General features: G+C 34.8%; 1 protein-coding gene across 1 annotated transcript in view; it reads right to left on the reverse strand.

The window, feature by feature from the left end:
• Positions 1-26,315, reverse strand: part of LOC140450527 (uncharacterized) — a 103,922-nt gene that overhangs the window by 14,030 nt on the left and 63,577 nt on the right. Inside the window, exons 9-11 of the mRNA XM_072544184.1 lie at positions 22,907-23,206; positions 16,953-17,078; positions 6,926-7,233 (exon numbers count right to left, since the gene is read on the reverse strand). Of these exons, the coding sequence (XP_072400285.1) occupies positions 6,926-7,233; positions 16,953-17,078; positions 22,907-23,206 (734 nt within the window). The remainder of the gene's footprint in view (positions 1-6,925; positions 7,234-16,952; positions 17,079-22,906; positions 23,207-26,315) is intronic.

Here is a 26,315-nt window from a genome sequence, read left to right on the forward strand (position 1 = left end):
GTTCTGAAAGAATAAACAAATAATTAATAAAATGCCTATTACGTTGTATACCGTCCAAGAAAAAGTGCAACTTGTAACATGGTCATTCGATACGCGAAGTATCTAATTGATTTATTTATTGTTGCCTTCGGAAATAGACCCTCACCAAGTGTTACAACAGTTAAAAATACCAATAAATATTTTCAAACTTCGGGATGTGTAAACAGTTGTCAAAAGTGTCATGAAGGTCAAGACAGGGATATTGATATTTGTGCTTTTGTGGAAGCTAGTGAACCCTGCAATAGTGTACAAATTGCTAGGGAAGTTAACGTGAATGCTGGAATTGTCCAGCGAGTTCTCAAAAGGAATGGGTATCACTGTTTTAAGATACAACCAACACAAGAACTGTTTCCGGAAGATAACTTTAGGCGGATAGAGTTTTGTGAATTTATGTTAGATAAACAGAATGAAAATGTACACTTCATAAAAAATATTTTATTCTCTGACGAATCTTCATTTTCATTACATAAAAAACACAATCCGTCCGTTGCAAAGGATTATTCTCGGAAAAATAAGCACCTCAGTGTTGCAGTGAGAAGGCAGCTACGCAAAAGTTAAATGTTTGGACTGGGATGTTAGGCGACCATATTGTCGGTCCATTTTTTATCGATGGAAACCTAAACGGGCTCAAATATTTACAACTTTTACAGAATGAGATCATTCCGGCAGTTCGACGCCATTCCGTTAATTTTCAGGAGCGGCTTTCGCTAAAAGATTATATCTTTTACACAATTTTCAGGAGGTTTATTTCCAACAGGATGGGTGTTCGGCTCTCAACTCTAGAGCAACTATTGACTTCCGCAATCAAACGTTTCCTGATCGACTGATAAGTACACGTGGTACAATTAAATGGCCCGGTAGGTTTTGTGACTTAGCGCCTAACGATTTCTTTTTTTGGGGCTTTCTCAAAGAAAACATTTATGGGCATCAGTTTGAAAGGGCCACAAACCTAGTCGAATTAAGGGCAAAAATACTTCATTTCTCTGCAAGCATTACACCAGCACTACTCCAAAATATTAGGAGAAATCTGTATGACAGATTTGGTTACTATTTAGCACAAGGAAGTGGAATATTTGTGCCCTTAATTCATTAATCTGCTTTCCTAATTTTTATTTTTTGTTAGGTACATTCAATGTTTACGAAAATTCTTATGAAGTTTGTAGGTTCTTAATTAGGTAGTATTTTTTATGTTTAAGTTTGGAAGAATTTTATTGTTTTTTTTTTTATTTAAAAGTACAAACGATTCTTATTCTGATTTTTTTTTCTTTCTAGAGATGTGATTGCAATAAATCTTAATTTCTATTGTCAACAAAACAATGTCGTTATCTGTATACTACTGCCCAAAATTAACGCACCACCTTAAATATTTCATGTTTGGAGCTATTTTTCTTCTGAACTTATAACTTGATTTTGTAACTTGATTTTGAGGATTTTTTCTCACATTATAGGTCTATTTCTAATAAAATACTTTATTAATGTTTTCTGAAAAATATCACCGTTTTACCCGTATACGGGGTGTAAAAATAAAGTTGTGTTTTTTCATCGTATTTTGCAACACCCTGTGAAATTTATTAGAAATAAACGCTACATCTTATTATTATTTTGAGATAGTTTCATCATTTCTCAAGATTTTCGTAAAAAAAAATTTCTCGGTATCTGTATTATCAAAGATTATACAGAACTTTAAATGTAACAAGTTTTCATTAACATTTAAAGCAAAGATAAACTTTATTGGCATTTAATACAACTAAAGCTAAAGAAAATATAACCTAAATCATCTTTAACAATTCCCTCTCCCAAAAACACAATAGCGAGTATTTGCACCTCTACATCTAATTACTTCTTCACAGCGACGAGGCATACTTAATCCAGCCTCTATTACAAAACCAAACTAATTGTACATAACTTCACAATTTATGATATTAAACGCCAAAAACGCTTCTGCTACTTGTGAAACGAATCGGAAGGAGGGCTCACAAGTAAGGATTTTACGAGTATTATTGTTCATTTCCTAAACCAGCAGGTACAGTTGTATAACTTGACAGAAAAAAGCACTGAGGACACTGAAATCATATTATGGAGTGATGGTTGCGGGTACCAAAACCGTAACTCAACGTTATCAAATGGTTTATTAAACTTTGCCTTAGATACTGGGTTAACGGTAACTCAAAAGTATTTACAAAAAGGTCACACCCAGATGGAGGTGGACAGTATCCACTCCGTCATTGAGAGGCAAATTCGAAATAAAAAAATTAACATTTCAGCAGATTATGCATCCATATGTAAAACTGCTTGCCATAAAAGTCCTTATAATGTCGAATATCTAACTCAAGATTTCTTAAAAAAATATGATCACCTCCAGTTCGTTAAATCAATAAGACCAGTAGGCGAGCGGTTTACCCCTATAAGCAGAGCATCAACCGACTAAAATTCTTTTTGCATTTCTAATGCACCAAACCTTTTTTATTCGATTCTATATATTTTTCCAAGATGAAACGTATTTTTTTTTAATTTTTACAGATGGGCCGGCAATTGTTATTAACAAATAACTTATACAAAAAAGCAATTTTACCGAATTGTTTCAGAATCAATTTTTTTAGGTGTATCTCATCAAAATAAACACTTTTTCTCTCTTGATAATTTTTCGAAAAATGCTTCCTTTTCGAGTAATTTGCATTTTTTTATTGAAAAAATGCCGTAATTAGTGATTTTTGGGATTTTTTTTCGAAAAAACTACTAAATGAATTGCAATTTTACAAATAGCTTTATAATCTTTAAACCGTCGAGTACAAGTTAGAATATTTTGACAAGGATAAATGGTTTCTATCTCGCTAAAAACGTGGACCCAAATATTTCGAATATGCCTAAAAAAATTACATTATTATAGCATTGCAAAAAATTAATTTTAATTGTTTTAATTATAATATGTCCATAAAAAAATAATTAGAAATATCTTTTTTTTTTTAATAAATTGTACGTAATATTTGTATTGAATTAATTTTTTAAATTTAACCAAATATTTCTACGCTTCGCACGCCTGTATCGCCGCAACCGCTGTACACACTTAGCGGTAGACTGCGAGAAAGGCATATTCGAAATATTTGGGTCCACGTTTTTAGCAAGATAGAAAAAAATTATCCTTGTCAAAATATTCTAACTGGTACTCGACGGTTTAAAGATTATAAAGCTATTTGTAGAATTGCAATTCATTTAGTAGTTTTTTAGAAAAAAAATCCCAAAAATCACTAATTAAGGTATTTTTTCAACAAAAAAATGCAAAAAACTCGAAAAGGAAGCATTTTTTGAAAAAATATTAAGAGAGAAAAAGTATTTATTTTGATGAGATACACCTAAAAAATTGATTCCGAAGCAATTCGGTAAAATTGCTTTTTTGTATAAGTTATTTGTTAATAACAATTGCCGGCCCATCTGTAAAAATTAAAAAAAAAAAATACATTTCATCTTGGAAAAATATATAGAATCGAATAAAAAAGGTTTGGTGCATTAGAAATGCAAAAAGAATTTTAGTCGGTATATTCTGTTTCTAAGCGTCTTTTGAGGGGTAAACCGCTCGCCTACAGGTAAAGTTGTTGTCGGTGACCTTACTGTAAACGATTTTAAAGCTTTAAAATACTCCAAGGATGGTATTTTTATAAGCTTCGTCACACCGAAGATTGGCAAACCTTACCGGTACGGCTAAATATAAGTAATTTTGTGTCTATTATAATAGTTCTATCGCCCTTCCCCAAGTACATACAAATAGACTTAAAATTAAAAACGAAAAGTTTCAGCACCTCCAGCAATTAAAATTATCCATGGAACGTGATTATCACGATTTTTATGACAAGCTACCCCACAAAACTTAGAAAAAAATTGTTAATTTACTACTTAATTTACTTAATTTTCTATTCACTTTTGTATTAAAATAAACCTGTTTCTGTAAGAGTTATTATTAGTTTTATTGCTTAAAAAAAAACGTATCTCCAAATTATAGACAAATTTTATTAAGAAAAATACCTAACTTGTTTATTTTGTTTTTAATGACTTAATATGATTAAAATTCAAAGTGCATTCTCCCTCTCTGCATTATTTTTGGCAAAAACTTTATAGTAAGTAAAGTATAGTAAAGTAATGGATTTTGACAAGAGCTGTGACCTTGTAAATAACAGGTAAACTTGTTTACTGTATCGGCATGACTCATAGCTCTTGTCAAAATCCATTACCTCTACTATTGATTGTCTCAAAGTGACTAGTCTGTACAGGGTAAATGCACAACATCGATGCCATACTTCTTTGCAAACTTGTATTAAAATAAACGTCACTTCTTACTACTTAGCCTAATCCATCTTTTGTGTTGAGAGTAGCTTAAGTACTAATGCCCACTAACGACCCAGCCTGGCTTCCTTCTGTCAGTGGTTCTCAAACATAAATAATATACAAGCGATACAAACCATTTGTTCATAGATTTAAATAAAATCGAATAAAATATAACTAAAATATAAAGAAAAATTTTATTTATGTATTGTTCGGTTCAAAAGTTAAGGGGAAAAGGACTTTTAAAAACCGCACTGTATATGTTGGGAGTAAAAAAACGTGGAAATATCCGAAAATAAATTTTCGTGTTGAAAATTATTTAATTTCGTGTGTAAGTAATCGTAATTGTACACCATTATATTTAGTTCCTTTTTCTTTCACATTTAGTTTCTGCTTCACTATCATCATCATTATCATTATTATCGTCACTGTCATCACTATCTCCGTTATCGTTATTTACATTTATAATAATTGGTTCGATATCATCCAACAAATTGTCAATTTCCCACATTTTATTTCTGTTGCTATTACGTGGTTTACGTGGTTCTTCCATTTCTCTGGCGTACGCTGCTGTAATTAAATTTCGGATTTCAGCTTCTTTAAAATTCGCGTTGCATCCAGCTACATACTGTTTTACTTCACTCCAAACCATTTCGATGGGATTGAGTTCACAGTGATAGGGTGGGAGCCTCAGAATCTTCACATTCACACTCTACATCAAGTAACTCGCACTTTAGGTAGTCTTCTTCAAAAAATAGGTCCTTTGACAGAAGCCATTCTTGAATATCTTTTTTAGTGTTGAACTATTGGGAATTTGTTCTGACTTTCTGATGTGGTAGGAGGCATTGTCCATTACCACAACAGTTTTTTCTGGCAAATTTAGCATTAAGTTATTTTCGAACCAATCTTCGAAGGTCGGTCCATCCATTTCGTCGTGGTAGTCCTGAGTATTTTTCTTTGCCAAAAACGTGAGCTCTGCTCCATCAACAAATCCACTGGTAGATCCTGCGTGCAATAAAATGAACCGTGCACCACGAGCTGTTGGAGCTTTTAATCCTGTTGTCAGACCACGAACAAAAGCATCGCGATGAGATGTAATTGTTTTATCAACCCATTCTTTTTTCACACTGTGCCCGATATTTACCCATGATTCATCCAAATACACTATGTTGTATCCTTCTGCACCGTATTTACGAATTGCGCGTAAATAACGATGACGCCACGAGGTGATTTCTGGTTTTTCAATCAAAATTGAATTTCTGCCACGTTTTATAAACACAAATCCATATCACTCAGCAAGCGATGTAGCTTGGCCAGTGAAAAGTTGAGCAAAGTTTTTTCGACATTTACAACAGCTAATTTGGTGTTTATTGTTGGTGGTATGTTGTCACGAAAAAATTGATGAACTATTCTACGAATTTGGCCCCTGACACCTTCATCGTACTTGTTGTCCCGATAATTACCAACCGTTCGCTTCTTGGGCCTGCTCTTTGGAGATTGTAATCCAGCAGGTGATGAATATTCCTGTCGTATGCGAAACAGAGTCTTTTCGCAAACACCACTCATTTCTGACATTTTCCTAATTACACTTGATACAGAATCGTTGTTATCCTGATTAAGATGATAATTAATAATATTCATTAGTATCTGCTTCTCTGAAAGTTTCAGAGCTTTTCCACGTTTCCATTAAACAATTTCCTCCATTTTGCGGTAAAAATTTGGCTTCAAATATAACAATAGCTAACAACAGAAAATAACAATAATTGCCAACAGCAAATCACAACAACAGCCACCAACAAATAATAACAATAACAAAATAGTAACAGTACATTCAAGATGGTACAAATAATCGTAATGTAATGTTTACGCGCTCCGAAGAATAAATAAAGACTAATTAAGGCCCTGGATGTATCAAGCTTTTAAATATATTCTGTACAAGAATTACTCTAATTGCTTCTCAATTAGTTATAAACTAAACTGAAGAAAGTATTTGGAGTTGATATCAATCAAAATTACAAATTCCTTACACATGGTGGCGTAATTAGCACAGTAATTAGCACCGCAGGGACATAAATAACATTTTAAATTTGGCAGTTAGTAGAAATTACCGGAATTATTTTAAACTTTGAAAAAAATGTTTATTTAATGCACATTTTATTATACTACTGCTACTAATAAAAGATAAAAGTTGATAAGATACTATTAGAAACAAATAATGTATAGTATTATGTAAAATTATTAGTAAACGATATTTGTAAATTACATAAAATTGTACGTGGGGACTTGTTGAGAACTCCTGGTTTATTCCGTTTATTTTGAAAGATAGAAAATAGAGAACGCCATCGCGCACTGCATAAAACTGGCAACGTCTTGGCGAAGTTCCCATAAGGTTAACATTGCATATCCTACCCTGTACAGACTAGTCACTTTATGACAAAGTATAGATTCATTTATTCTTTAATATTTATCTTGTAATTAAAAGAAAACACTTTTTAGCGTTTTCTAAAAAGTTTTACCGATAGGAGTTACGCAGTTTGCGAATTAAGCCGACGATATATTCCTGTTAGCTTACTTTGGTGAAACAACGAGGTCTTCCGATATCCACGTGGCACAATCTCCCATTACCACCACAGAGTACAGGGCCAATTATTTTCGGTAAGTATGCAAATAAAATATCCCCTGTTTGTAAGGAACAGCTATCATTAATCCAATATAATATTTCAAGTTTAATTTTATATACCGGGAATGTTATTAGTTGCATCTCGTGTGTATAATTTTCGAAGGTTTCGTTTTTGATTTTTGTGCATGTGTAGTTTCCGGTAGTTTTCTCGTCTGCGTTTTGAATAACTAAAGGATTTTCGGAAAATGGTAGAAGTTCACCTAAAATGAAACATGTACGAATATTAAATTTGAAGAAAATGTTGGATCTTATTACCATTTGGTGATGTTTTAACAGAAGCAGAAGCTGCTACTCAACAGAAACTCCTAGCATACTTCATTATTTCTACTCAGTTCATTGCATATCATGAATGACATAGGTATACTATCATATAAATCGAAAATTTATATGCAGAACAAAATTACTAAATATAAAAAACTACTGAAAAACTATCGTGATTTTATTATTGCATTAAATAAAGTTATTCATTTATATGCCTCTTGCAGTTCCATAACTCTACAATAAAAAAACATTCTCAGATAACAAGCTACACTTTGACAAAACTAGGAATAACTTTGAAAATCCTAAAATCGGCACACTCGCTTGATGCGCAGGCAGAATTACCGGATATTATCTTAGTAGTAGAAATAAATTCGACCTGTAAACCACGTTCAAAAATCACGCCATTAGATAATACTTTAAATCACGTAGTCGAGTCCCAACGTTCATCCTTCTCTTTTTCTTCGAATACTTTTCCCATCTGCTCTCTGTGAGGATGGACAAAATTTCGAAAGTCATTTCTAGTATTGACGAGTAATAATAAAAAAAGGTAAATTCCGAACACTCTCCAATTAAATAAATAAATCCAAGTAACAGATACTTGATCTCAGGTTTGTCGCTTAAAAAATTACTAAGAGTACCAAACAGTTCCATAAATCCTTTCAAGCAGTTCCCTTTAGATAGCCATCTTACTTTAATCTGAAGTATAAGTCTCACGTGGTTTTCATTTTTTTTTTCTTCACAAAATAGCTTAAACGTGGCATTAGCTCACACTAGGTAATAGCTTTAAAAAGCATTAACAGGCTTAGTACTTCATTAAGAACAGACAAGGTGTTCTTAGCTACCAATTTATTCCATATGAATAACACAATGCACAAGAATTATCTCTGAATCCAAAACTCTTTCATAAATTTTAAGCAGGCATGTTCTGTTTAAAATTGAAATTAAAATATAAGAAGATTTTTAGTTTAATATATGTATTATATATATATATATATATATATATATATATATATATATATATATATATATATATATATATATATATATATATATATATATATATATATATATATATATATAATCTTTATCAATATATCTTATGTAAGTTATCAATACTGCCTCACTGCCTCTCAAATGTGATTCATCCATTCGCACTGAGAAATTTTTTGTTTTCAGCTTTGCAACAAGTTGTTTTTCAATATTTCTACTCATTTCGTATATTCTTCCGCTAACAGTATTGTTACTAAGTGGCACAGCTTTTACATCTTTGTCATCTTTTTCAAGAACCGTTTTAAGAAATGCTGATATTGACGGTTTTATTAAATGAAACCTTCACGGCAACAAACATAAACGATGAAAGTCAATTTTTATGGTAAACGGGAATATTGTATCAAACAACTACTTGTAAAAGTAGATTCGAATCGCCTGGGCTGCTTGGCAGTATCGCTGTAAGTCTAGTGGAGTGGTATTCACAAACTAAATAATCTCATCCACGACAAAACGCTGAAAGTCTATGTGAAACACTGCAAAAACGTTGTAAGTCTTTCTGCGCGGTCGCTATACGACGCACGGTTAAAAAAAATGTCATTCGTCTCGTACACGTGCAAGTATGCGGTTTAGTTTAGAGTCTGTTTTGTTTATGCCCATCTTCAAATAAGTAGTAGTGTATTTTAAAATATTATAATGGAAAGAAAGACAGAGACTGTAAATTCTGACAGCAGTGATGAAAGTACTGTGCAGAACTTAAACGTGGGATCTAAGAAGAGAAAAAGAAGTAGTGGAAGGTTATGTGATGTTATGAAGCAATTGAGGATAAGTTCACACGAAATAGCGCTAGATTGTAAGTACTCTCGGTACAAATGCTTTCAAAAGATTGGACTTTTGAAAGAAATACCATTATTAAGGAATTTAATAGAACATCGAGCGGAGATGAGCAGAACAGTTACTTGACTGGTCTTGTATCCATGACTTTAATAAAGAACCGAAGACCACGACAAAAGGAAAATGATGTCAAGTTTCGCGACAAAGCATGTGATGGGTAGCTCTTTCGGGGCAACAGACTCAGTAAAACACAGGTTTGAAATAAAAATAAATCTATTAAGTATATATATACAATAAATAAAAACTAAAAAAAAAGGAATTCTACGTTGTATACTTATAAAACAAAAATAAAATGAATTCTACGTTTCCGTCTGGGTCCCGCGATGAATGAATTCCCCGACAAACGTCTATAAAAGAAAAGAAATTAATTAGTACTACTAATATACTCGCTTTCGCTTCAATTCAGCGAAAGCTCCGAATATGCTCGCAAACAAAATATTTAGCTGTGCAGACCCGCGGCAATGTTCAATACACAATGCCGACGGGTTCCGCTTGGCTAAGGACAGAGTATGATCCTCAATACGGAAATCTCTGTCCCGGTTGGTTCTGTGCAGATCCACGGTAATGCTCAATACGCAATACCGATGGGTTCCGCTTGGTTAGGGACAGAGTATGATCCTCAATACGGAACTATCTCTGTCCAGAATGGCTCGCTGGTTCACTACACCGGCGAGTCAGGGAGCCTAGAGCGCTAGCTACAAGACTGTCTAATTCCGCTATTCACACGCCTTAAATAGCCGTTTGAATCCCACTACGCCTTCACGTTGTAGAAGTGGATGCGCAAATATTGACACTCCCACGGTTCGAACTGTTAAACGATCAAAGCATCGTTACACCCCCTTCTCTTTGAAAAAAAAAAGTAACATACCTTTTTTTTTGTGTAGATGGTGTCTACAGCCTCGTGATGCCATCTATCCCTCTCGGTATCTTTATTACAATCTTCCTCCCCATGGTTTTAAATCTTTTACGTGCGCCGTCATCTGCTTGCGGCTACTACTATCGGCCAATTTCAGTTTTACTATTACTGGTGATATCACTGACGTTACTATGTATGGTCCTGAGTACTTCGGCGCTAGTTTGCTGGTGAAAGCTGCACTAGCCGATGATAGATGGTGTTCCTTTTTCATGACTCGATCTCCTGAGTGTGGCTGCCAGTCTCTTCGTCTTAGATCGTAATGTTTCTTCTGGTCCTCGAAAGCGTGTTCCATGTGCACTTTCGCTAGTTCTCTTAACGCTTCTAACTTGTTTAAGTTTTCTGCATACCCCTGTATATCTTGTCCATTTGTCGCCTCTGTTGTGTCTAATTCCCTTCCGAAATTAAGAAGCGCTGGTGAAAATCCTGTTGAATCGTGTCTTGACGAATTTATGGCGTAGCAGAATTCTGGTATGAATTTGTCCCAGTCTTTATGGTTATCCTCCACGTAAGTAGCTATCATCGTTTTCAGTACTTTGTTCATTCGTTCTACTGGATTGCATTGAGGTGAGTACGGCGGTGTTAGAATGTGATTTATGTTATAGGATTTTAGGAACGCCTTAAAACTTCCGCTTGTGAACTGCGCGCCGTTGTCCGAGATGATTTTCTTCGGAATACCGAATTGCATGACTACCTTTGATCGTAGAGTGTCGATGATTGAGTTCGTAGATGCTGCTCTTATTGGCTGAGCGACGACCCATTTGGTAAACCGGTCTTGCACGACTATTAAGAAAATGTTTCCTTTTGCAGATCTTGGGAATGGTCCCATTAAATCAACTGAGACAGTATGCCAAGGCTTTTCTACAGTGGACGGTTGCATTTTCCCGGCTGGTTGCATTTGAGACGGTTTATATTGGAGGCACTTCGTACAGGCTCTAACGTAGTCTGCAATTTGTTTAAACATCTTAGGCCAATAGTACTTTTGCGCTATTCGGCAAATTGTTTTTGCAATTCCTAAGTGGCCTGCTGTGGTCGAGTCATGATTTTCCTCCAAAATATCTTTCCTTTTATATCTTGGTACGCATAATTTCCATGGGTTATTAAACTCTGGGTCGGCTAAATTACGGCTGCTCCAAACGTGTTTATATAATTTCCCGTTTGATATTTGTAAATCCGGGAAATCGTCTGGGTTCTGGAGTACATTCCTATATATATTATCGTACCAACTGCATGATTCCAGTTCTGATGCTAATAATTCCGACTCTGGTTCTTCGCTCTGGTTTTCTTGTGGTTGTCGTGACAAAGCATCTGCTACCTTGTTGAGGACTCCCTTTCTATATATTACCTCGAAATCGTACTGTTGCAGTTCTAAACTCCACCTGGCTAACCGACCTGACGGGTTTTTAAGGTTCTTCAGCCATTTGAGGGACTGATGGTCTGATATGACCTTAAAATTGTATCCTTCTATATACGGCCTCATTTGCTTTATCCCGTACACGATGGATAGACATTCTTTTTCCGTTGTGGAATATTTTGTCTCGGCTGGTGTGAGGGTTCGACTAGCATATGCAATTACTTTATCCTGGCCGTCGTATTTCTGTGTTAGTGCAACTCCAAGTCCACAGTTCGACGCATCTGTTTGCAGGTAAAATGTTTTCGAAAAATCGGGGCATGCTAATACTGGGGCCGATGTAAGTTTTGATTTTAGCTCTTCAAACGCGTTTTCCTGCTTATCGGTCCATTTCCATCTTATCTTCTTCTTCAGAAGCATGTTTAGCGGTCCTGCTATTGTCGAATAGTTCTCTATGAATCGGCGGTACCATGATGTTATTCCTAGGAACCGGCGGAGTTGACGCACATTTCTCGGTGCTGTAAGTCCGGTTATAGCGTTGATTTTCTCCGGGTCTGTTTTTATTCCTTCTGCTCCAACCACATGTCCTAAGTATCTGAGTTCTGACTGGCAAAACGTGCATTTCTCGAAGTTCAGCTGTAATCTGGCTTCTTTCAGTCTTCGGAAAACTTCATGTAGGTGATTTAAATGCTCTTGGAGCGTTTTAGATATTACTACGATATCATCCAAGTAGGCAAACGCGAATTCCATATCGGGAGGTATTACCTTATCCAGTAGGCGTTGGAAAGTGGCTCCTGCGGAATGCAGTCCGAATGGGGTGGTTTTGAACTGAAAATGGCCTTTTCCGGGTACGCTCAATGCTGTCACTGGGCGGCTTGTTTCTTCTAGGGGTATTTGAAAATATCCCTGTTTCAAATCGAGGGTCGATATAAAATTTGCTTCCTTAAGTCTATCCAGAATTTCCGATATTCTGGGTAACGGATATGCGTCCTTATCTGATAGTTCGTTGACTTTTCTAAAGTCAATGCAAAATCTGTACGAGTTATCCTTTTTCCTAACTAGTACAATCGGTGAACTCCAACCACTTGTGGAGGGTTCAATGGTTCCTTCTTTTAACATCTTGTCCACTTCTTGGTTGATGATCTGTAGCATTGCGGGATTGTGCCGCCTATAAGGCTGCTTGACTGGATCGCACTTTTTCTTCAATTTTATTTCGTGTCTTATTAAGTTGGTGGGTCCTGTTATGTTCTCAAACTCCCTTAGTTCTTTTCTTAGGAACCTTTCTAACTCCGTATTTTGAGTGGAGTCTTTTAAAGTGTTACAAGCCTCTTCTTGATGTTGTATGTATTGTTTGGTCGTATGTTTATCGAATTTAAGTTCGATAGAATGGTTCCTGAGGAATTCCACTCCTATTAATGCATCTTCCGTCAACCCTGGCATTACTATGAATGTTTGTCGGGTTTGTAACTTATCGATCTCGCATTCAATTGTCAACTTCTGGTTAAGCTCAATTGACGCTCCATTTGCTAGTCTTGTTCTCCCGCTGTAGCTATCTAGAGAGTCCTTGTATATCTGAGCTATTCTATCCCCGACGTAATTTTTAGTAGTTCCTGTGTCGATGAGCGCTCTGTATGTTCTTTGCCCTATTTTTAGTGATGCGAACAGTCGAATGTCATTGCTTGCTGGCTGTGTAACGGCGAAAACGAATGGAGTCGAATCTTGTTTTACAGACTGGGACGACTCCTTGTTTCTCCAGTCTGTAATTCGTTTCCCTGACGCCTGAAACAGCAGTCGCTGCTGTAAACCCCTTCTCTGCCGCAACGCGAACAAAACTTTTTCCATGGGTTTTTGCAGTTTTTACGGCTGTGACCTGGCATCTTGCATCTAAAGCATGCCGTTTTCGCATCGTACTCTGCTTGCTCCGTGCGTCTCCAGTTTCCACGGCAAATCTGATTTGCTCGGGTCTTTTCGTCTTCTAGAGCTTCGTATTCTTGGGCTAAATCCTGTAATTCGGCTAAGTTTCCGAAATCCCGGCGGCGAGCATAAAGCTTATATTCTGGTAACAAATTTTTGTATATCCTTTCGAGTTCTTGGTTTTTAGAAAAAGATCCTTCTCGTCTGATTAATGTTTGAATCTCCGTAATATATCTATCTACTGGTTCGTTCTGTCTCTGTCTTCTGTTTCGGATTTCCTCTTCTAGTTGTAGCAAATATCCCCTGGGATAGAAAGCTTTTTTAAAATCTTCGCTGAAATCTGTCCATGACTTCCAATTTTTGTTATTGTTTCTGTACCATAACAAAGCGTGGTCTCCTAATAATTCAGGTAATGCTCTTAGTAGATCTTGTTTATCGATCTCGTAGGCCAAGCTTAATTCGTCTATCCTCTCTAAGAATTCTATTGCATCCGAATGTTTCTTGTCGAAGTGTGTGTTCCACTTTCGTACTTGATTTAGCAATTCTGGTTGTCCCATTTGTTTCGTTATTGTTAATTCCTGTAATAGTCTTCGGATGCCCGAAATTTCCTGGGTCAGTGTGTCGGATTCTGTTCCCTTGGAAGTTTTTTCTTTTGGGATTGTTCCTGTAGCTTCCTCGCGATTTTTAAAATAGGTTCTGAGTCGTGCTCTCAATTCGTCGACGGTTCCCTTGGGATCTAAGCCGCATTTTTCGGTCTCGCTCTGCAGTTCCTCTTTGCAAAGTCGATTTATCCACGACGTACCTGTTACTGAGTCTGTGTCTTTATCTGTCGGCATGGTATTAATTTTTGCTCGGGCGCCAGTTTGTGATGGGTAGCTCTTTCGGGGCAACAGACTCAGTAAAACACAGATTTGAAATAAAAATAAATCTATTAAGTATATATATACAATAAATAAAAACTAAAAAAAAGGAATTCTACGTTGTATACTTATAAAACAAAAATAAAATGAATTCTACGTTTCCGTCTGGGTCCCGCGATGAATGAATTCCCCGGCAAACGTCTATAAAAGAAAAGAAATTAATTAGTACTACTAATATACTCGCTTTCGCTTCAATTCAGCGAAAGCTCCGAATATGCTCGCAAACAAAATATTTAGCTGTGCAGACCCGCGGCAATGTTCAATACACAATGTCGACGGGTTCCGCTTGGCTAAGGACAGAGTATGATCCTCAATACGGAAATCTCTGTCCCGGTTGGTTCTGTGCAGATCCACGGTAATGCTCAATACGCAATACCGATGGGTTCCGCTTGGTTAGGGACAGAGTATGATCCTCAATACGGAACTATCTCTGTCCAGAATGGCTCGCTGGTTCACTACACCGGCGAGTCAGGGAGCCTAGAGCGCTAGCTACAAGACTGTCTAATTCCGCTATTCACACGCCTTAAATAGCCGTTTGAATCCCACTACGCCTTCACGTTGTAGAAGTGGATGCGCAAATATTGACACTCCCACGGTTCGAACTGTTAAACGATCAAAGCATCGTTACAAGCATATTTTTATAAAGTAAGAGTTCGGCGTCCGGTTGATAACCATAGTAACTGTATTGAAGTGCCAATTTACATGAGAGCTTTTGTTTCATTACATAGCATTACTGGACGTCGTCTACAAACGATTCAGGAGTATCTAAAGAAAACTGGTAAGGTACCTACAGATATGAGGGGTAAATATAAACAAGTACATTGTGCAAAGCCTTCGACCACATTTGTGGCTGTAAAAGATCATATTAGTTTCTTCAAGGGACGACAGAGCCACTACAGTAGAAAAAAATCTACTGTGGTGTACTTACCAGACAGTCTAACAATAAGAAAAATGTACAATATGTATAAGGCTTTATCTCTTCCAGATATTTCATATGAGTTTTATCGCAAAATTTTTAATAATAACTTCAACATTAAATTTGGATATCCACGCAGCCATACCTGCAGTAGTTCCGAGAAATATACTGCTGAGAAAACAGAAGAATATTAAAGACTATTGAAGAATAAAAAATGATTCAACAACGCCAGAAAATGACACGAAAATTCTTCAAGAACTAAGAAAGAAGGAAATAGAACATGAATTACATTTGCGCAAGGCCAAAGTATTTTATGATCGTAAAAAGAAGCAAGAAAAAGAAGTATGAAGAGTAAAGAGTTCGAATCAATAGCGATAGATTTCCAAAAAAACCTTCCCATACCAAACATTACAACCAACGACGTGTAGTATAGAAGACAACTTACTTTATATTCTTTTAATATTCACGTGCTGGCTACTCACGTGCTACTACAGATAAAGTTATTTCGTTTTTGCATAATTTTACATTTTTGCAGTTAGACTCCAATGTAAGGGATTTACTTATATTCTGCGACTCTTGTGGAGTTCAAAATAAAAACTACAACCTCTTTAAATTAATTGATTGCGTAGTTATTTCCACAAGACTTGAAAAAATTAAAATGATTTTTCCAATAAGAGGTCATTCATGCTTGGAGTGTGACAGGAATATGGCACTCATTAACCAGCGGATCAAAGCTAAAACTGTTGGAGATTGGTTGGACGAATTTAAGGGAGCACACACAAAACCTAGCCCACAGTTCCTAATTCGCCAATGGACTCAGTTTCTTTCATCCAGTTTTAAAACAAAATGCGAATTTGCTATCAGACCTATTCGAGAAATAGTTTGTGAAGCCATTCATCCTCAATATATTTCATTTAGAACAAGCTACAATGGGCCTCTCGAAACTTATGTGATTCGTACCAACACTATTTTACCAACTGATGATATGGCAGGAGCACAAGAATTTTTTTTCCCAACAGAAGTTATACAGGTAATAAATTTTTATTTATACCCACTTTTTTCATTTTTTGTCTTTCAGATTTTTTGCCAATTAGTTTTGAAAAGTGGAAGGACTTGCAACACCTAAAGAAGTTTTGTGGTAATGCTGCCAAACATTTTTTCGATAGTCTCGCTCACAACACAACGGAACAAGGGAAAACAGTTAGTCTTGTAAAGAAGAAACAGGCTGCAAAAAATGTGATAAGAAAAAATAATATAAAAAAGACAATTATTGCTATGTTTAGTAGTGGTAGTTACATAATTTTATTTTCAACTTGCATTGTTTTGGTTTTTGCTTTAATGACATACACCGTTTTTGTCATTTTTTTTGTGTATTTTCGATCAAATCATCAAATCAGTTTGACTTAAAATTTATATTAGAACATTTTAAAATTAGCCTTTGAACTTCAAAATTAACTTTTATACAAAATGAATAAAAATGACCTTCATCGTTTTTGCCGTGTAGGCTTCAAATTCTCTCGTATAGTATGTTTTTTAAGTCAGCGTCTTTGATGTGAGAATGTATTCATCTTGGTTCCGATCCACATTTGGCCTTGGCATCCCAAATTCGTGCCGAATCGGGCATGCAGATTATATTTCGTATTTCAGAAAATTGTTTTAACAAATAATTCTCATTGAAAACGTGCATTGAACTCCTCAGTATGTATCTTGTATTGTTGTATTGGACAATAGAACTCTCAAAACAAAACGTATATTAAACTTACCTTTTCCTTCATTATCTTTAGTATATTCCCACTTGAAAGTTACGTCTTTTGAATCTAAAAGTCTATCAGCTTCATTTATACAGTATATTCTTGCCTTTTTGTTCGGATATACCAACACATTTGGTCCTAAAAATGTTAAAAAACGCCCTTAATACTACTGTATTTCATGTGCTTAATTTTAAAATTTTATCTAAGGCTTAATATCTTATATGAAGCCGAGATTAAAAATATAAATATGTTTGAGAAATGACTACATTATACAAAAGATCGTGAAAACCAAAACTTTCAGACACTAATTACTAATATTCAGGCTTTGAAAATCCGTGAGTCCAAAACTTATCTGATCATACAAATATTATAATTAGAATTGTACTTCCGCGAGGGAACGATATTTTAATGCTCTTCACATGCGTAAAGTCGCGTTTATTAGTTCATTGAAAATTCCACACACTTTTTTCGTGAATTTTATCTAGGACTCTTTCCTCATTGGTTTCTCTATATACGAACCTTTTGGATACGTCTGTGGTGATGTTCACAGCCTCCCTTGGCATGACTGCCTGTGACTCATTGGATTTACTACGACTTTCGGTTGAATACACCAATCTTCCAACCGATATAGCGCATATTGAGGGTATATTCTCACCAAGTTTGGATTCAGACTTCTTGTAGCTATTACTGTGTTATCGATATATAGATTGATGTGGTTGGTGTGTCTGTGGTGTATATGATATACAAAAATGGTGACAGTACTTCTCTAGATTACCACTTTGACGCGGTGGTTAAGGTTTTAGCTAGAACACGGTTAATACGGCATTACCCTAGGATCCTCTGGACTAGTGCAATAATCGACCAAAATATGCTAGAGTGCCTTGCTCCGTGGCATCAGATGTCTAAAAAAGGTTTCCTTCCACCGCTGCTAGACTTCAATAGATACCTTAGACTAATCTGACATTACTCTAGGGTCTTCTGGCCTAGTGCCATAATCGACCAAAATATGCCAGGGTTTCTTGCTCCGTGACATTATATGTCATTTATTTATCTATTTACTAAGCGTTGAGTATTTCTAGACTGTCTGCAAAAACAGCGGTCTCGTCTGCGAATCTTATGTTGTTCAAGATTTTTTCATTTATTGATATACCCTGTTGTTCCTCTGATATTGCTTCCTTAAAAATAGCTTCGCTGTACAGAATGAATAACAATGGGGACAGCACGCAACCCTGTCTAACACCTCTTTTGATTTTTATAGTTTCTGTATCGACATTTTCGATTCTAATCTTTGCTTTTTGATTCCAGTACAGATTGACAATAACCCGTATATCTCGACTATCCACATTCTTTTCTTTTAACAGTTTTCTGATATCGTACTCTATTAAAAACCTTTTTTCGGAAAAGCTTAAAAGGATAGGAAATAAATTCAACATTTCAACAACATTCAAAACAACAAACACGTTGAGATCTATTTTGTCCAAAACCAAACCTAACAATGAACAAGAAAGGACAAGGAATTGCATTTATAAAATACCTTGTGAATGCGATCAGTTTTATTTAGGTGAAACATCAAGGCCATTAAATGTTAGAATAAGTGAACATCAATCCTATATTAAAAATAGAGAATTTGATAGATCTCAAATATGTAAACACTCATGGGATAATGAACATAGGGTTCAATGGAATGATTCAAATATAGTCCTAAAAGAAACGGATGGTAAAAAGAGAAAAATCAAAGAAGCGGCTCTAATTATGCTAAATGAGACCAATTGTGTCGCGAATTCCTCGGCAGAATGTAGTAGGATCTGGTTACCCATATTGAAAGAGGAAGTTATTAAAAGGAAAATACCAGTATTGGTAAGTCAGTAACATATAGAGAATACATTATTTATGTTTTTTTTTAATAACAAACATATAAAATCGGAATTTGGTGTTTATTGAAGGTAAACTAAATGCACGATCAAATACTTACCATGTCGGGATAGTATTATGAGGTTTTTTTTTTCCTGGTTTTTCCCTCATAATTTACTATGGAATCACTAACAGGAGAATTTTACTATCATCATGGCATGTATTTGTCTTTTTAAAGACGAATTACATGTTATGATGTTTTCTGACGGATATTCTCAAGTTAAAGTTGATTTCATGTAATCGAATGAACTATCTTATAAGTAAAGTCGTCCCAGGAACGCAACTCAACAATATTGGCAATATCATTTTAAAGTCGTCTACTTTAAAATGTATAATGTTTGTCTGAATTGTCAATATAGATGAGTCAGATAAAATTAAATTATTAGAAGAATTTTTCACTAAGTAACAAAAAAAAAAACAAAATTTGTTTAATTTACTAATGTTTGTATTTTGAGAACGATTTCCGAAATGGAAATTGAAACGTCAATAAACGTATTTTAACCTTTAATTGTGGCTTATTCCCATGTAAACAGTAATTATGGTCCTTCTTTCATTTTTACTCTATATGGTAAATTCAAATGAAATGGCTGCAGACGAAATTGAAATCAAATATATCGAAGCAGGTCATACCCTTATGGCAACTGATTTGTTCCATCACAATGTGAAGTTATCGATAAAGAAAATGAGAAAGTTGTATGACTTTCAAGATTTTGTGCAAGCTGTCAAAATGCTACTCGTCATATGGAAATCGTATGACAATACCAATGAAATTGGAGAATTTTTTCAAGAAGATTATTTATCTCAATATAAACTTGGAAAGATTAATCCTGGACCTTATTTGCAAAACATGGTGCAAGTAATGCTTCAAAGAGGAATGTACAAAATGAAGTATAAAAACAATGATGAGGAAAACTTGGAAATCAATGTTTTAAACTTTAAAATTACAAAAAATAATGAATTAACAAAGCCCACAATGTGTGAAAATGTAGGGAAAGGTGGCCATAAAAAGGACGTGTTATGAAACGGACAGTCGCTGTAACTACTTTAACAATCAACCTAAGCTCCACTGCGGCACACCGTGGCAACGTCGTATCCATTACGTCAGCATACTAGCATACATAAATGCCAGTCTGTTCCTGAAGTTAATCCGAGCTATACGTGCATTTTTATTTTCGGACCCTAAAAAGAAAATTTTTGTGCAACTTCTGAACCGCATTTGAAGTAAACCGTAAGTAATTAAAAATTTGTAGTTATATATTTGTTTTTATACACTCTTCTGGCCTTATATCAAATATAAATATTATATACAAGTCAAGTGCAGTTTGAATATTTTATATTGAAAAACATCAACTATGCGTTGCTTTGAAGTGGACATGCAATATAGTATTGGAACGGATGTCCGTTTCAATGCATTAATGTCTGTCCGTTTCAAAACACCATGTCAAAAATATACGTTTAGATTCCTTTTTATATGATTTTTATTTTTTTTTTAGACAATGAGCGTGGTCAAGAGGAGAGGGTTCATTCCACAAGTGAAACCATTGACCTGGCGGAAAAAGAGGTGCTAGAAAGAAAGCAATCAATTAGATCAACGGTGGCCGCACATGGTATTTCAAAGTCATATTTGACAGAAATTTGTAAAACTGATAAGAAAGATGAAGGTTAATATCATCATCAGCCGGACATTGGTAATAAACGTATATTTTCTGTTTTTCAAGAAAACATGGTAGCTGACTATTTATAAACATGTTCCAATTGTGATGTGATTAACTACCCTACAAACTAGGAAGTTGGCTTTTCAATACGCTAAAGTAAATAATGTAGCACATACTATTTGGAACCAACGTGAAAAGGCTACTAAGGATTGGTTACGTGGTTTTGTAAAATGAAATCCTACGCTTTTTATCATAAAGCCCAGAATACTTCTTTATCACGAACTCTATCTATACAGCCCTTGCTGTCCAATTTTGGACATAGGCCTCCTCTTCCTTCTTCCACGTCTCTCTATTGTAGGTAGTTTGTATCCACTTCGGGCTTGCGTGTTTCTTTAAGTCATCTGACCATCGCATTTGTGGTCTTCCTCTTTTTCGCTTGTAACTATATGTTTTGCTATCTGCGTTAATACATTATCACGAACTACATCTTTTAATTCTGAAAATGTAGCTAGGTTCTATGACAATTTAGAAACGGTCTTAAAAGATTTACTTTTGAGCCACACATGATATGAAACATTGATGAAACTGGCTGCAGTACCGTAATAAATCCTCCTAAGGTCGTAGCAGTGAAAGGAATAAAACAGGTTGGTCAAGTAACTATGACTTTGGAGACAGTAATGTTAGCACGGAAAAATAATATCATTATTCTGACATTTCCACCACATTGCAGCCATTGTCTACAACCAGCAAATGTTTCCGTCTTTGGCCCTTTTAAAACGAGATTTAGAATTTATATGAACGCATGGATGTTGTCTAATCCTGGCAAGACAGTCACAATATAATGAAGTAGCGTCATTTGCTAATGAATCCTTTATTCATGCTTTTTGTATGGAAAATATAATAAAAGGATTTGCTAAGACCTTTATTCACCCATTTAATCGAAATATATTTTCAAATGATGATTTTTTATCATGTTTTATTACGGATAGACCTAATCCATGCTCATCAACCAATGAAATTGCTGATGCACAATCTTCATTGACATTAAATGAAAGCAATGATCTTGACTTGCCTTCTACTTCAAGAGATGTTCCATCTACTTCAAAATATGTTACATCTACTTCAAAAGATGTTCCATCTACTTCAAGAGATGTTCCATATGTATCTCCACAACAAATAAGACCGTATCCCAAGGCTGGTTCCCGAAAATCAAAGCCAGGAGGGCCCAGAAAAGGTAAAACTACAATTATCTCAAACACCCCCGAGAAGGATAGACTCATAGAGGAAAAAGAAGTTGCACGGCAAGTAAAACACGGAAAATATCAAAAGTCACAAGAAAACGTCTTCAAAGCTTATGTCAAGAATCAAGTTCTGATGACTCAAGTTCAAATATATCGTTACACCACTCAAGCGATGACAACGTTCCTCTTTACATATACAGTTAACAAGCCAAAGATAAAAATATATTACCAAAAAGAAAATTAAAAATAGTTCTTGAAAAAAACGTAGAACAAACGACAAAGGTTGAAGAGGACTTGCATCTTGATGAATTTGAGAAAGCAAAAAATACAACGAAGGAAACAAATAAAAATCTGACAAAATTCGCTATTAAAAAAACTGAGGAAGATGAAACATGCAGAGTGTGTAATGGAGACTACATTCAAAGTAAGATAGACTGGTTGCAATGTTATATGTGCAAGAGGTGAAGTCACGAATCTTGTGGCCTACAAGGAGTTCGCCATTGCTTTTGTAATAATTGTAATTAATATTTTATATTTTATTTAATTCTTTTAAGTTGTTAATAATGTTTTTTTCCATATTTGTTGATAAGCTACATGAATATTACCTTAGTAATTGGGTAAAGTGCTGTCCTTTTCAAAACACTATAAGCCTATACAGTAAAATGTGAGATTCATTGCCACTCTTCCCTAAATGAAATACCACTTCAGAAAAAAAAAATAACATATTTCACAATATAGGAGGGATCATGAAGACCCCGTTATAGTTTTGGGAAAATTTACTTACTACGTTGGAATAAACTCACCGCTGTTTTTATTTTAGAGTTTAGTGTAGTATTTAGATGCACAAGTATCTACATTTTATTATTTTCTTTTTAGAAAAATCATTTTAATGTAATGATATATTTCACTTAAATTTTAATTTACAGACACTTTATTTTCATATTATTGATATGGTAATACAATATTAAAGTTCATATATTCCAAGGAGCTGTTATGTTTGAATAACTCCTATATTAATCCAGATGAGTAACTTCAATTTTGGATGTAACTATAACCCATATGATCTAAATCACCCTCCTCTCCATCTACTTAATCTTGAAATTACAAAAACTAAGTCTAAAGGTAAGCAAGAAAGGAAGATTATTAAAAAATACTATACCTGTACTTGTTAATTCATAATCTTTGTCTAACACATCTTCGATATTATCGTTTTCTAGAACATTTGACTCTTTACCAACATTGCTCATATATAACAAGCTTCTCTTCTTTCTTCTAAGAGGTTTGGTTTTATTCGTAATAAGAAACCCGTCATGAAAACTTATCATTTTTGGACAGCTTACGGTTGAGGTGTCTGTATTGTTATCTATTTTCGTTTGTAACGTTTTTACATAAGAATCAACGTCACAAGGACAGTATCGACTGGTGTTGTAATCAGCTTTTGTACAAAGTTTTCCATCACCTAAATATAAAACAAAACAATTAGATAATATATATATATATATATATATATATATATATATATATATATATATATATATATATATACAATTGTTTTTTTTTTAAACTTGAAGCAAAGGCGAGATATATCTTAGAACAAAGTAAGAAACATTAATGGAAAAACGACATTTCCACTTTAACTCATCATACTGCCCTTTCCCAAGTTTGGAAGAAAATTAATCAAATGTGGGGAAAAATACGCACATAATAATTCTAGTTATTTTACACAAAAGTAATTTAGTAACCGATGATCAACAAATCGTTAATGTAACCAGAGAAAATTTCTATCAACGATTTAAAAACAAGAATGTACTCAAAGAAAAAAATCCTTCTGTACAATATCCTTCCCAATCTCTCAAGAGGGAAGATGATAATATTGGGGGATTTTAACGCTCGAGTAGGCAATCAAGTAATACCCGGAATTAAGCAAAAACATAACGAGGATGTCAAAAACAGAAATGGAGAACTGATGACAAACTTCTGCACGAATAACGAACTAAGAATAAACAACACATTTTTTGACCACAAAGACCAACACAAATATCGTCCATGTCCTGACAATACCTCCTATCTGTGAAATGTCAAATTTTACAGGGGACATAAAAAACTGTCTACAAAGGCGCTGAGAACTAAAAATTGTTTAACATTTTGATATTAGGTATAGATAAGCCATTAGAGATCATATTACCATATAAGCTATCAATTAATGTGCATGATAAATTTTAAGTGTGAGATAGGCGATATTCTCTTGGAAATTTTGAAGCTACAGTGCAGTTAGGGGGAGTTCAACAGTAGGCATTAATACCAAATTATCAATCATTTTTTACTACTAAATAACTAAGATAAAATATAATATTTCGGAGTGAAACTAGAAATCTTTATTACTCGTACTTATTAATAAAAAACACAACAAATTTAAACAAGAAATCAAAAAAACAAAACTCGTTAAAAACTAAAACAGACTTCTTAACATAATAACAATAATTCTTCAGAATCAGTTTGTAGTATCCTGTGGTAGGTTGTCGTAAAATGAATGACAGTCTCTAGGCAATTCAGTCTTTAAGCTTTGTAAGTGATGCCATTTTGTCAATTTAATGGATCTCCTACGTATGTGTAAATTTTCGTATCCATCGCCATAATTTACTTTCTTTGGTCTAATTGGCAAGTCTTTCCAGTCATCTTAAAAATGTAACTTATACTCAATCTTACCTGAGTTCTCGAAATTGTAAGCTATAGCCCTTAAATCGGTTACAGTAGGGTCATTGCTTTTCGACCAGGTTGAATTAAAGTATACCTCAAAAATCTGTTATCTGCATAATTCTTAAAAAATGTGTGGTCCAATTCATTCACTTTATATGGAAATGGTTTCTGACGAGCTTCTTTGGTAATTTTCATATAATCACTTGGCAAATATAAGTCTCTGTTTTTTAGCCTTCTCTCGATTAAACTGTGAACGGAGTCACACTCCATCTGTGTGTGACCCCGTTCCAAAAACTTCTGAATTATTTCCAAATTATTATCCACGGCAAATTTTAAAAGTGCGTTTGCCATTACAACATTCGTGTTTTGGTAGACACACCCGTCAGAAAACAGCACAATAGGCAATTTTTTTCCAATACAATTGTCTGACAGGTAGTCTATAACAAGTGATGTAAAAGTTGAAGCACCACTTAAATCTGACTCACTTTCATTAAATCAATAGCATGTAACCTCATGACTATTGAGATCATACATAGTGAAGTTTTAACAACATAATTTCGTTTTAAAAAAATGTAGAGCTGGCGTTAATACTTGGAGACAGTTTGACGGCCTGTAAGTCCATTGTAAGTGTAAGGCAAGCGTTTTCGTTGGTGTGAATTTTATCAACAAACTTCTTCTCTCGAGCACGGTCCTTCTTCTTAACATGTTGCATCCATTCATTATACCCTAAATTTTCTACTTCATACTGTACACAGATGTCACATTTGTCTGTTTTGTTTTTGTGGATGGAAATATTTTTTTGTTTGAGAATTTCGTGCAGGACTTGCCGTGACATAGCAATTTTGTTTTCTTCAACGCACTTTTTTGTATATATTTCGTAAATTTCACTTTTGTTTCTTATTAATGGCTCCAGGAATAGTTTAGTCGTGTTAGATCTATTATAGTGTGATGGTAACTTGGGAAGGTCATCGAGAAATTGATTTAAATAGAACATTTCTGCACTGTTGTTTCTAGGTGTTGGCCTCTTTGAGTTTTCGTTAGCTTTATAAGAATGCATGCTGTATTCACTTTTGTGTACCCAAGACTGTACCGTGAATGAACACAACGCTAACGTGTTTAAAAACATTTGTCTGCAGACCGGTACCTTTTCACCTTTCAAAGGTAAGCTATATTGTAATGTGCCGTCACGTCTCGATTGGCCTTCTGTAGTCCGTCGTTTCACTTGAATTCTGCTGACATGAGAAGCAACAAAAACTTTTCTATGATCCCAGCTCGTCTGGTTCCAAAAGTATTGGAATAATTTTTTTCGAGTTTCTTCAGAAAAATTAGCGCACATTCGAACTTTCAATCGTTTGCAAAGCTTTGAGTTACAAGTGTACAAATATTCTTTGCCTTCCATTCTAAGCTTTTGGTCGACCACTTTTAACCATGTTTTAGGGTCTGCAACTATTTTTTTCTTCCTCCCTGTTTCCAAGTTTCCATTATCAACGTCAATTTCATTAGTAATATCTTTTAAATGTTGTTCTTGTATTGGATCTTTCACGTCGTCAGTATTGGTATTTTTATTATTTTGCTTATCCGCAGGCAACAATAAATCGTTTACATGGTAATTTATATCCTCAATATTTGTGAAGGTTGGGTCATCAAATTCTAGTTCTCTCCGTTCAAACGCTGGATTTCCCAGTGATGAAGCTTCATCTAAAATATTCTCATTCAAGATAATAATGTCCATATTTTTAATATTCATTATAGGTTCGTTTAAAACTAGGTCTGATGTTATGGGAACAGTGTCCATGGTTTCAAAATATTTTGTCTGATCGTTGAAGTGTGCATCAGATAATACTGAACTATCGGCAGAACTGATTTGAAAA

The sequence above is a fragment of the Diabrotica undecimpunctata genome, chromosome 9, assembly GCF_040954645.1.
Source record: "Diabrotica undecimpunctata isolate CICGRU chromosome 9, icDiaUnde3, whole genome shotgun sequence".
Lineage (NCBI taxonomy): Eukaryota > Metazoa > Arthropoda > Insecta > Coleoptera > Chrysomelidae > Diabrotica > Diabrotica undecimpunctata.